The 13,957-nt window shown below is 37.9% G+C and overlaps 1 protein-coding gene across 1 annotated transcript in view; it reads right to left on the reverse strand.

The window, feature by feature from the left end:
• Window positions 1-2,477: 2,477 nt before the first annotated feature.
• PDE5A (phosphodiesterase 5A) overlaps window positions 2,478-13,957 on the reverse strand; it is a 76,594-nt gene continuing 65,114 nt past the window's right edge. Inside the window, exons 17-20 of the mRNA XM_072406820.1 lie at window positions 12,413-12,476; window positions 9,947-10,021; window positions 7,439-7,522; window positions 2,478-3,992 (exon numbers count right to left, since the gene is read on the reverse strand). Of these exons, the coding sequence (XP_072262921.1) occupies window positions 3,843-3,992; window positions 7,439-7,522; window positions 9,947-10,021; window positions 12,413-12,476 (373 nt within the window). The 3' untranslated portion in view covers window positions 2,478-3,842. The remainder of the gene's footprint in view (window positions 3,993-7,438; window positions 7,523-9,946; window positions 10,022-12,412; window positions 12,477-13,957) is intronic.

The following is a 13,957-nucleotide window of genomic DNA, read 5'->3' on the forward strand; positions in this document are numbered from 1 at the left end:
TCAATTATTCGTTTTATTGGCCTAAATTCTTATATGTTATTGTCTGTGATGTCCCAGATCCCTCAATGGATGCCAGAAGGAGAATCCAGTGAGGTATCAGAAATCACATCTAATGAATGTATGAGCAGATATGGACTACCAATCCAAACCTATATGTAGGGGAAAACTGGGTGATCCACTGACCAGATCCACACAGTCCTGACATCTTTACCTCTGATTCCTTTGGTCTGCCAGGAGGGGTGAACAACACCCCTAATAAGAACACAACAGAGGTGACCGGTCATTAGAACCAGAAATTGTTCCCCTGTTGCTTGCATGAGGATTATGATTAAGCCTGAAGTTAATAATTTGAGGAAAGGAAGGCTTGTGAGTTTTTCACTGGCAGTATTTTACCTTTAACCGAAGGCGGTTTTATATTTGTCTTTTACATAACTGAATATTTACATGATTTGTCTATGGCATTATTTCAGTTACTATAAAGGGAGTGCATTATAAAAAATATTGTACAAATATATACAATTATTCTATAATTAACTAATTATTAACTAATAATTAACTAATTATCAGTTGTTGCTGGTCACTAGTAGATTTATTTGGTGCAAAGTATCCACAATTCTCTATTAAAGTTAGCTTTGTGATGAGAAAACTTGCAATACAGAAATGACAACTTTCACAAATGTTAAAACAACGAAAAACACAACATTCAATACCAAGTATGTTGTATGTGTATTCATGTACCTGGGTCTGGTATTGGCTGTGAATATAATGTTTAGAAGAACCTTCCACACAAGATTGGTCTGAAACAAGAAAAGCCCTTTGGTTCATACCCCACACTTGCAGGTTTTGGACTAGCTACACATAATTAAATCTGACCCAGCAGGGGGCACATCCAGGTAATGTTGACTGCAAAGTATTGCTGTCAGCTAAAAGCATTTATTGAGTATTGTTAGAATTGTGAGAGGAGCCTGAGCTTAGAATGTCAGCATTTCCATAAATGTTTTTTTCAAAGCAAACCTGTATGTTGCTAATTTACAACAGTAAAACAGGTTTGGTTTACTGCTCCCCCTTGTGAGCAACACATTTACCTCTCAATGGATGGTCTATGTAAGCTCTGAACTTACACAAGACTGAGGACTATTTTCCTGCCCCCTGTGACCAATTGCCAAAGCAGAGGCATTTTCACATGGAGTTATGCACCTACATGCCCATTCCTGAGATATTTCAACTTCCTGCTTTTAGTCTTGATGCCAGTTCATTGGCAAGAAGTGGGCATACCTATAATAGTGTATGCTTTCTTCTGAACCATGATTAGTTTTCCCATTTCCTGTCTTCTGGCCAACCTTTTCTGATCCTTTTGACCTGACCTTTTTTTTTTTTTTTACATGAGGGAACCCTTAAAATAACTTTCAGGTCTCCTGGAAAAACCTTTTAAAATTACTTTATCCACAGCTCACAGTATAGTTTTGTGGTGATTAATAGGAAGAATGTCTCTTTCATTGCTGGCCAATGGGTGGAATACAGACAGCCAAAACTAAGAAGCACAAATTGCTCATGGCTCAAGGAACCCTAAGCAACCTCTGGAGGAATCCCAGGGTTCCATGGAACTCTAGTTCAGAAACATTGCTGCAGACTGATATCACATGGGAATGTCTCACCAATGGGACTTTACTGAGACAGGTATGAAGTATAGAACTAATCATGCTTCATAAGATAAATACGGGCAGAGCCGCGGGCCACCGGTTGGTGACTGCTAATTTAGGGGATACGATTATCCTGTATAAATACATAAATGTTCTATATAGTAACAGTCCAACACAGTAGAAAATTGTTATTTATGGTTATCACAAAATGTAAAAGAATAGTCTTATAGTGTAGTCTTCTACAGTCTAGTTCTAGCTAACTCAATAGATTGCTTCAAAAAAAGGTCTGAATCTCTTTCCTAAATTCCATACCCCATTACCTAAACTGATTTAATGACTGATTGCTTATATCCTACTGGCTGCCCATATCACTATTGCTCGCTATTGGAAAGTGTACCATTTTATACCAGAAGACTATATTAGCTTTGGAACAATGTTATTTAAGGTTCTAAAGTTTTAAAGCCTATACATTTGGTTTCAACTATACACTAAACCTCAGTGTTAAATATTTATTACTAAGGACTTTCAGAATACCATGTGTTATCTGAAAAACACAGCAGTAGGTGCCTAACATGAGGCTAAGTGAAACCTGGAGTCATTTGTCCCAAGCTGTTTGGAATTTAGCGTGAGCTTTTGAGCTTTGTAAAAAGGTCTTTAAAACACAAAGGCTGCACTACATCAAGACTAAAAATCCACCTCCTGAGTCAAAACGAGAAAATAAGATTGACATGCAGCATTCTATATTTACCTGTCTTAAAGAAGAAACCTTTAAAAAACCCACAATTTTAACCATAACAAAGAAAGACCAAAAGAGATAGAAAATACCTATACATTTGCTTTAAAAAAAACTCCTAGAGATAGAAGAATGGCACTGGAATGATTGTCCTGGTTAATAGGGGCCATCTGCTAAGCCTCAGAACCCTATATTTTATCAGTCCAGTCCCAAACATCTTTATATCCTGTCTAGAAGACAGAGGGCAGCACAGAAATGTTGTCTGGGTGTATTTCCAGAAATTGTGGAACGAACACCAACACAATAAAGGAAAGTTGCCATTATTTGAACCTCTGAAAAGACTTCTCCTATCAGCATGTCAGTATAGATATAGAAAATGACCACTGATAAAACACATAAAATAATGTTAAAAAAAGATGTATAAACTAATGATGTGATAAGACTCGACTGGGAGAATAAGAAGCCACACAAGGGAATACAATACAATTGCTTGTACCTTAAATGCTGCCTTAAACACAAATTGTCTTTGTGTTGTGGTAGAATATAATTTCAGTGTAGACAGCAATAACACACTGAATATTTATATATTTGGATGTATGAAAATACTAGTGATGGGTTGCCTTATCATAATAGGGAGTTCATATATTCTGTGAATTAGAGATGTCACTGTAATAAAATACAGCCAAAATTTGTTAGACATTGGCTCAGGTTTCATCTATTCAATCTATTCTAAACTGAGTATTTGTTGTATGAACCATCCTTTTTTAAATATAGTACCAGTGCACCAGCTTCTCTTATCATTCATTTTAGGGAAGGAGTAGACAGGAGTACCTCTGATAAGATTTGGAACAAAGTCAGTTGTGGAAATGAAAATATATAACTGACCATGAGCACACAATTATGTATGAAAATCTCTATGAAGGCACAAGGGAGACAGCTGTAGCCAGATTGCCTGAACTGTATTTCCCTCGCCCCTTGCACTGGTGTAAAGAATTGCTGTGCCTCTACATGTCAGAACAGTGATTGGTATCAGAATATCAAGTCTATGTTTTAAATAAACCAGTTTATATCACCCTAGAAGTCTATCAGTACAAAATGTTTACAGAGTGCAATGTTAGAATTACACTACTTTGTGCTGTGTTATTGAAAGATCATTGTGCTGGCCACCATAGGTGACCCTATTTTTAGGTAAAGTGGCACCCATACATGCATTAAGGCACTGATCACAAACGGGCAATAAAAAGATGTGACATCCCCCGAGGACCTCCAAACTGTGAATGTAACCTTATATACATCAGAAAATATATTGCTTCTGTAGAAAACAATGTCATTTCATTTACATTTGCTTATTATTTCCTTAAACGAAAATGTGAAATTAATAAATATAACAGTGGCAAAATATATTTCATATTTCAAACAGTGTAATACTAATTTGTACCACAAAAGTATAGAACGGATGCTGGTGTTGCTCAGTCAGTGTCACAGTTCTGTTTAGGCTGATTGCTGTCTCCGTTCATCAGACCTTTCTCTTGTTGTTCTGCCAACACTTGCCACTTCTGCTTGTTCCTCAGGCAGCCCTCAAGTAGTGGGTAACATGACTCAGACACCTGCGTTAGGGCCTAAGTGAATGTGCAAGACAGAAATGATGAGAAGTGAATAGCACTGTCCCCTTGTTAGCAGCTAAAATGTAAAGCATTAGGAAGGATTTAGATCCAAAATAAAATTGGTAAATCATTTAGTAACTCGGCCCAAGTGAAAATTTTCATTCAAAATGTGTACAACGAAACAGACACAACAAAGAAGACTGGGGTTTTAAGTGGCAAGTGTGAAAATTGTATTTGGCAGATACAATTTGTATGCAATCAATAATAAAACAATTACAGTAATAGTGCATCAAACAGATAGTGAAATAAGGATCAGGCTCCCCTATGTGAGGTAAAACAGGGGTATGCCTTTATCACTAGACAAAAAGTTGCCTAACCAGATGGTATAAGGTTATATTCAACTTTGGCTTCATCAGGGAATACGCAGAGACCGTTTAAGCAACTGCATAGCAAAATACAATAATACATTCAAATATATACTTATAAGGATATGCAATTGTATGCGGGTTATTGAACCGCCCTAATCTCCCAAAGGGATGGCTCAATTAGCCACTGAGTAAGGGCATTGAGGGAAGGGTAGAATCGGCCTTAGACATCTTTGTCATTTGGGACATCATGGGCCGTAATTTCCCGGGCATGTGCAGTTTGTCCATCAGGAGGCCATCTCCTTGCCCATTTACGGTGGGAGATTACTTTCCAATACCCTCTAGTGGTTGCCACATGAATCCTGCTGTTCAGCACTACATCATTTAACCTTCTCTATACCAAGCTTCTGTTTATGCGTGGTAAGATTTTTGATTATAAGAATTTCTTTCATATCAACCAATTCGTTCTAGTATCATCCAGCTAATCCAACATGTACTGCTAAGCACCGTACTGGGGGATTGATCCTAAGCCACATCCTGCAAGAACTCCCAGGTTTTGGAGGCCCTTGGGGGTGAGTTCAGGAACAACTTAAGGGTGCTGGCCCTGAACAGGTAGATGCTAGTCTTCTAGATGCTAGGTTAGTGCCGAGGGGTTACATCAAATCATTCTAGTGCTTTAAGTTCCTCCTGTAAAAACCTGCAGCTCTATGGCAGCACTGATATAGTGATCACATGAAGACTAGAGGCTTCACAGATAAAATGTGCCTTCAGGTTGCAGACAGTACTGCAGATGCCATATTTTTGTTCTAGGATGACAATGCTCAATTACATGTACAGTCATGGCCAAAAATATTTTCACCCTTGCATTCATGTCGCAAAATGCACCATTTCTCCCAGAAAATTGTTGTCATTACAAATGCTTTGGTGTTGACATGTTTATTTATTTTGTTGGCTTTGGAAGAACACAAAAATCAGAGAAAAACATTTGAGACATTCCACACAATAATAAATGATGTTACTTACTTTGAAGTTCTTTATCCACCATTCCAACAATTCTTCTTTGTAACATATCATCAATCTTTCTCTTTTCTCCATGTCCAAAGAGATTAGCTACCAGTGTCATGGGCTGTAAATTTCTTTACAATGTTGCATACAGTGGACACAGGAACATTAAGATTTCTGGAGATGGACTTCCAGCCTTGGGATTGTCCATGCTTTTCTAAGTTTTTGGTTCTCAAATCCTCAGACAATTATTTGCTCTTCTTTCTTTTCTCCATGCTCAGTGTTACAAACAGACCTTCAAATCTGAGAGACCTGGAAGAGCTGGCAAAAGAGGAGTGGTCCAAAATTCCAGTAGAGAGAGATAATAGACTCACTGATTGTTACAAAAAATGATGACATCAGTTATTTCTTCCAAAGATGCTAACAAGTATTAGGTTGAGGGTGCCAATATATATTTTTGGCCATGACTGACGTGAGGAGCAGCATTGTCACCCTAGGATGCTTATTCCTGGTTTGGACTACAGAACATATCCCCCTCCCTTATCTCCATAACATTGAGGGCTTGTTAAGACGGGCATAGAAAAAAACAGGGCAGGGCTGAAAACACTGTCTGAGATTTTGGCACAGTAAGGACAGAGTGTACAGAAAGTATATGCTCGCTGGATCTCTAGGAGGGTCAGCATTTTTCATTTTTAGATTTTTAAAATCATGGTGAACTATGATATATATACATAATATATTGTTTTTCATTTGTTCTGACATTAACTGTAATCCTTTCATTCATTCACTATCTATTAGAAAAAAAAATAATGCATGTAAGTGTGTCAGCAAGTAAACCTTTCTTCTTAAAAATGAGACTTTAAAGGCCTATTACAAAACTAGGCTGTGAAGTTGCATCCCTTGGCCCCCAAATCAAATTTGTTAACAAAAGATTAGTAAATGAACACTAACATGGATCAGTCCCTATGGAGATCCTACTTGTCTGACCACTTTTTTCATGTTTTTTTTTCACTGCTCCAATCCAGCCCATCAGTTTTAACAAAACACAATAGGAGGGCATTGCTACTTTAATTGTGTAATTTGCTCCCACAATAATTCAACCTTTCAACTGAAAAATACCCCTCCGCTTTCAAACATGCCATTATTCTCCTTATCCTGAAGAAACCCTCACTAGAACCCCCTCCCTACTTTCTAGGTACCCCTTCCCCTTATCCCATATGCCTCCAAACTTGTCGATAAAAGACTCACCGATTACCTATACACCAACACTCTCCTTGACCCTCTCCAGTCTGGTTTTCGAGCTGCTTATTCCACCGAAACAGCCCTTACTAAAGTGGCCAATGACCTCCACAGAGCTAAGTCTCAAGGCAACTTTTTCCCCCTGTTCTTCTAGATCTTTCTTCTGCTTTCTCCTAGATCTTGGTTTGCTTTCTACCTGTCTGACCGTTCCTTTTCTTTTCTCTGTACACCTCCTCACTTGGTAGTTTCATAGCCTCCTTTGGTTTACGAAATCATTTGTAAGCTGATGACACTCAAATCTTTCTGTCCACCTCTGACTTGTCTTCCTCAGTCCTGGATAAAGTTTCATGCTGCCTGTCAGCCATCTCGTTATGGATGGCTGACAGATTTCTGAAATTCAACCTGGATAAAACAGAACTCATTTTCTCTGACATAATTCTGTTATGTGTCCCTCCTCTATTGCATGTTGTCTTGGTATCACTTTTGACTACTCCACATTCAGAACATTTCCAGGTCCTGCTAGTTTCACCTGCGCAACATCTCCAAAATCCACCCCTCTACAGACACATTTATCCATCATTTCCTTTTGCGGACTCCCTTTGCAGTCCTTTACACTGGCTTCTTCCATTTCACTGTAGAATCAAATTCAAGCTGTTGTGCTTTGTGTTTAAATTCCTTCACAACTCTTATCCCACCTTCCTTTCTGACCTGATAGAAAAATATACCCCTAGCCGTTCTCCTTGCTGTAGCATTATACATAATACAGCTCTGCATAATATGTTGTTGGTGCATTATAAATATTGTTTATTAATAATAGTATTAGTGATGATGATAATGATGAAGAAAACTACTAACCTCGTAAAGCTCCAAGCAGATTGCATCAATAAATCCAACCTGCATGCTGGGAATTTTGTCCTTCTTCTCTCTGTTCATAAGATCCTAAAACATGATTGTATCAGGTCAGACAAGACAAATTTTAGAGTGCAGATTACACTGACCTAAGATACACAGTACCAATAATAGCCCTCAAATATATGGGACACGCAGTACTCACCCTCACTGTGGGGAAGGCACTACAGAACACAGGATTTCTCTGCATATTTGTCTTATGAGAGGTTATACACTTACTGTAATGTCAGCTACTACTGGAAGATACTACAGAGCGTTGATAAGATTTGCACTGGCTAGTATGTATTCTTGACATTTTGAAAAGGACAGTGTTCTAAAATAGATGCTGATGAGTGGGACCTGCAGCACGTCTCAGCACTGTAAAGGCTGAATTGAGGGTAAACAAGTAGGAAAAGTTTGGGAAATACTACATTACTATATTCATAATCATAATAATCTCATTTATTATTATTGCACATGAGAAAGTGATTGTAACAGATAATAATACCCTAAATCATTGGACTCCTCTGAGTCTACATAGTTTTTAGCTTACATCTTGTGATATTCCAAAGTCCTTCTATTTTCTTATCTTTTGGCCTCTTTATTTCATAGCATTTAGATACATATTTATTCACACGTTTTCATGATTTATTAAACTACCTAGTTTTATATTTAGCTTACTTGCCCACACATCATTCCTATAACAATTTTTTTCTTTTTTAACATTAACTAATATTTTCTGTTATTTCCTATGATCTATGAAGTCATGTGTAATATTCTTCCAATTTCAGAGGACTTTGGAGTATCTGAGGAGCTGTATTAAGATTTAGAGGAGTCTAAAGTTCATTTAAGAACCGGGATTTTGTCATCCTTTACAATCATTTTAAGTTCAAAGATACAACCAAGATTTAATACAGAGGTATCTGAACACAATTTTTTAGGGTTATTTCAGACCTGCCTTATGCCACAAGCCAAACCATTTTTTGCATGCTGTAGTTATGATCGCTGGAGATTTGGCCTGGTTCTAAAATTGTCAATTTTGGCTGCATGGTTGCAGATTAGGATTTGTGCCAAGGCTGCAGCTACAGCCCTGTGAAAATGTGGTTAGCAGTTGTACAGTTTGTGAGATATGTTAGGCCAATTTTAGAGGGTATTTTATCAATTTCACAAGGAAAAGTGGATAAACTGGATAAAGTTGTAAGTAATTGTTATGCTCCAGATTTTTGTTTGGAATCCAGGTCTGAGTGTATTAGAAGGAATGGGTGAGCCAAACCCTTTCCCAGGCTAGAAATTGGAAGTGGGACTGGCGAACCTATGAAATCCCAATAAAAGGGAACCTGCAGTTCAGATTGGGGGATGAAGTTGGAGCCTGAGGTCAGGTGTGGCTCATCCTCTCCAATCTTGGAGAGCTTTAATAAATCAGTCCCCATGTTTGAGCCCTGGCTGAAAGAAGTGTGTATGCCAAGAGACTGGAGGAAGTCTGTGAAATAAGAGAACCAAGGAGGTCTCCTGATTGAGGAAGTTGGCCAAGTGGGCATGGGGGCTTTCCTTGACTTGTATTTCTGGACTATTGTTGGAAAATGCCACACAGGGATGTGAACTGTATTTTATTTTCTTGAAAACAATGCAGGCCACTGGCATTTATCTGTATTTCTCAGGGCTGCTGGGTGTGATTTGATGTCTGCTGATTGAACCTCCACTCGGTTTTGTGCTAATCAGACCCTCAAATATCACAGCCCTTAGAGTTACAACATTTGCACTTCTCACATTGTTCAAGTTATAAATCTGTTATTTGTGGTTGTGCTTTTTTTTTCTTCATTTAAATAATTTTTATGAAGCATTTTTATATATTTAGAATTGCACTTTTAGGACCAATTGTTTTATGTTGTTTTTGTTCATATTTATTTCCTAGCCCTGATAAAGGAAATGTGTTGCCTACAGAGATGTTCTGGATGTCCAGCGTAACTATATTATGATCAAGTAAAACTATCAACAACTCTGCCATTATTTAGTTTTGTCCTCTTTTTGGCTTTACTTATCGATTAGCATTCATAGTGCTCATCAAGGGGAACCTTGTCCTGTGTGAGCAGTCCTCAGTGCCTGAGATATACAGCTATGAGGCTGTAGACACCACAAGTGCCCAGGCACAATCACATACCAGCAAGGGCTCTGCTATACTTCTAAACTTTCCTAGCTGTTTGCTATAACATAGCAGATCCTCACTTTTTGAGTTTAGATTCACTTAATCCTTTAAAAGAATCTTTTTAGCAATGTTTATCATATACAGAGAACTTCATGGTCTCTGTATATGGAACTGACTTATATTTTAAACCCCTTACCAGAAAAGTGAATAATGCAAACTCTAATAATGTGGTTTGATACATATACAGTATGTCACTATTTATTCTTTCCATAGTTCCAGCTCACATTTAAATAGAAAGCATTGAAAATTAGGACAACAGAATTATTACTTACAATTGGTTCTATATTCAGTTCTATCCTTTCTTTATCCCCTTGGTCATAAAATTCTGTAGCCACGAGTTCAGCTATCTGAAAATGTACAATAATAATATTTTTTAACAAAAATCAAAACAATTGTAGAAATAATAGTAACTACAGGAACAATGGAAATGGGTGATATAGGGGGGAGAGGTGAAAGACACTCCTGGTGCAGAGCCTATTTTCTATTTATACACACAGAAGTACAAGACCCCTGTGCTGCTTATACAAAGCCAATACTGCAGAAAGTTTACAGGAGCATAAAGGCCCAGCTGACAGTTTGATCACTACAACAACACTGTAATACTGCCAAAAAGTATGGTCTTTATAAGCAGGCATGTTACCTGAAAAGTGATGGAGCATTTTTTTCTGCTCCTGACTAGGTATGTGAACATTAATTTAGCATTCGTTTAAAGTGAACAAGCTTTGTTTTAATATATAAACTATTGTCACAAAAACTAATAAAAACTTTGATGGCAGAAGGAGGAAAGGCAGTGGAGGAAGATCGAGCAGTTTGAGCTTGCTTCTTGGGCGGAGGTTGTCGCACAGAGCTCTGTGCTTTCACCAGGTGTTCCCGCCAGGTTACCGGGTGGTGGCTTTTAAATGAGTGCTCATTCAACTTGTTCCACGTTTGTTTGTGTTTTTGCCTCATTTCAAGTAGTGAGCACACAGTTTGCAGATCACCATAGTGTTGTCATCACTATGGACATTAAAAAATGCCCACACAGGCGAACATCTAACTGGGCTGAAAGGTGCTCTGGAGCTGGTGCTCATGGTGGCGGTCCGCGGTTGTTGAGGCATAGCTGTGTTGACAGGCAGCTTCCGACGATGGAAGGCTACGACTTGCCTCACTGGTACTAACTTTTACCCTCTTCCGTCCTTTTCCCCTTTAAGGGCACTCTACAACCTCCTCCTACTCTTCTTCCTGCCTATTATGATCTCCTTGCTCGCCCCATGTCGGATCAATATACCCAATGAGCAATTTTCCATGGTACTCATTTTAACATGTGGATTCTCCAATGGGAACATATCCAGCAATAAATTGCTTGCTGTTCCACCATGAAAAGGAGATCCCAACACACCATGAAAGCTAGGTATTTGCTAAAAATGGGTTTTTCTTTTAATTGCAACTGGAGTGAGTACCAGAAACTGACTTGGTATCAGCTTCTTGCAATCAGGGGGCATGACTGAGAGCCAATTAGATGTGTTGCATATACATTAAAGACAAGAAAGTTAGGAAGTGGAGAGCTAAGTGATGACTTCTTTCCCTGTCTATTCACCCATTCAAGCTGGTGGTGAGAAAGGACAAGTATATCCCTTCCAGAGTTTATAACTATAAAAGCAAAATAGGTGCCCTCTTCCTGTCTGTGCTGTCTGGCAGGACTGTATCAATCTCAAGAGATGGATCAACAGAAATATAAAAACTAAAAAGAAGAAAAAACCTTGAGTTCAGATGACAGATTTGTAAATGCAGAGCCAGAAAATAATAAAAGTGTCAGATAGACTGAAGAATCTGTCTATTTGATTTGCTAATCATCACAGCACCATTTGTTTTACAACAGAAGGAAGAGTTAAAAAGACAAAACCACAACCACCATACCAAGCAGATTCCCATCAATGTGTTTGTTTGCTATGTACTTATCTACACCCCCAAACAATGTGACCCATAAAGTAAGCAGCCAAGACAGATAATTACACTTTCACTTGACCTTCAGAAATTGACCCATGCAATTCAGATAATTATATCCATGGTTTCTGCTTTCCTTCTGCATTATTATCTGTTTCCAGGAATTTAGTTTCTGGCCAGAGGCCCAGGGCTCCATCTGGTGCCACATCATCCACATTGTTGAACCCATCTTTTTTTTGTTTTGTTTGTAAATATTTAGTATGCTTCAAAGAAATAAATCTGCTTATGATGGCTTCACATCATATGGACTCAAAAGTGGTGCAAAAGTTATCTTGTGGTACGTTCCCTTACGGCTCCGAACATACAACCAAAACATACAATTTATGAATATATATATATATATATATATATATATATATATATATATATATAGTAACCTATAAAGAGTGTTCAGAATTTATGCAGTTTACAGATTACATATGGTTTGTTGCTGTATACACCTTTTGTATGCTTACTTGTGAGGTAGAAATACATTTCTACCACTTTGCTTCTGACTATTCCACACCTTTCTTATGTGAATACTCCATCCAGATGAGTGAATACAGAAAGTAATAAAGGCAGCAGATCAGCATCACAGACAAGAAACTAATGTTTTCACATAAAGTGGTTTAAATTTCTCATGGCAGGTTTACTTTAAATTGTATAAACTAATGAACATATAAGCAGATAGGTAACAATATTTCGTATGTCCTTATTATACCATGTAGAGCATATTTCCATAAATATACAGGAATGAGATTAATTTAGATACATACCCGCTGTTGGACAGGCCAGGGCTTTGTTATAGCAGACAGATCACAAGCAGTCATCAGCATTGCTCTACACACAACACAAAATCACAAGTTTACACATTGATAACCATACAACACGCCGTACATCATATGCTGAGGTAATGCAAACTGCATCAGATGACATTGATATACATTAGACTAAAACGTTCAATGAATTAAAAAAAAGTTATTCTTGATTAGCTGAAGAAAGTAGGGATTGGAAACTAAATTCCTCTACAATCCCTGTATGCCAGGAGATTCCTCACTTCTGTGTGTTCAAAATTAAATAAAATCATCTGTGTTATGTCATTGGAAAAGTATGTTCATGTGTTTCTATATTTTTGAGCTGTAAGCGATATAACAAAATGCAGCACATTCAAAGAGATGACACATCAACTTTCAAATATCTTTGAAACTATCGTGGGAGAACCTGGGTGATCAAGCAAACCTGGAATTGAATTTTATAAAAAATAATTTGCTATGAGCTGGAATCATTGAACAAATCCATTCCAGATTTGCTGGATCACCCAGTTTCTCCCATTATAGTCCCAAAGCCCCAAAAAGCTTTATTAGAGAAAGATCCCATATTCCACACTGTCTTATCTATCTTTAGGGTTAAAACCTCTGTCAGAGTTTTTTTGCTGTCTGTAAAATGAGAGTGAATGATTCCCCCCACTTTTAATTGATTTAAATCCCCCCATTGAATTAATGGATTTAATTCTGAGAGCAGCTGCTTGGTTGCCTTTCAAGTGTTCTGCCAGTCAGGTAATAGGAGGCTGCTAAAAGTACCATCAAAAGAAAGTAAGAGCCACTTGGTACTGAAAGGTCCCTTACATCACCTCTTTTCACACAGCATTCACATGAATACAACAAAAATTTAATAATTATGTATTATGATCAGTTTCCCAAAAACATGCAGATATTTGACTAATCAGAAGTGATTGACCAATTCTACTAGTAAATAGCCTAGGCAGAGGCAAAATTAATTGGGAGAAAAATGGATCAAATACATGATTGTGGGTTTATGATTTTCATTGAACTCAATAATTTCAGTCACATTAAAATATTAATTGTATGATCATGTATGTGGCCATCTTCAGTGTATGGGGTGCAGGGACGGTTGGCGTAAGATTTTCAGGGAGAGTTAGTGTAAGGTTTACAGTGAGGGTGAATGAAAGGATTACAGGGAGGGTTAGTGTTAGGAATACAGGAAGAGTTAACATAAGGGTTTCAGGGAGGGTTACAATACGGTTTGACGCTAGGCATACAGGGGGGGTTAATGTAGGGGTTACAGAAAGGTTTGGTGTAAGGATTACAGTAAGGGTTAGTGCTAGGAATACAGGGTGGGTTAATGTACTAGGGTAAGGTGTTTACAGGGATTTTTTGGGTAAGGTTTACAGGTGAAAGGGTTACATAGAGTATTACCATAAGGGATACAGAAATGTAAGATTTACAGGGATGTTTAGTGTAAGGGTTACCGAAAGGGTTAGTGTAGGTACAAGGATGTTTAAAGCAACCAGCCCCAATTCC

Source organism: Pyxicephalus adspersus, chromosome 3 (genome assembly GCF_032062135.1).
Source record: "Pyxicephalus adspersus chromosome 3, UCB_Pads_2.0, whole genome shotgun sequence".
In the NCBI taxonomy this organism is placed as follows: Eukaryota; Metazoa; Chordata; class Amphibia; order Anura; family Pyxicephalidae; genus Pyxicephalus; species Pyxicephalus adspersus.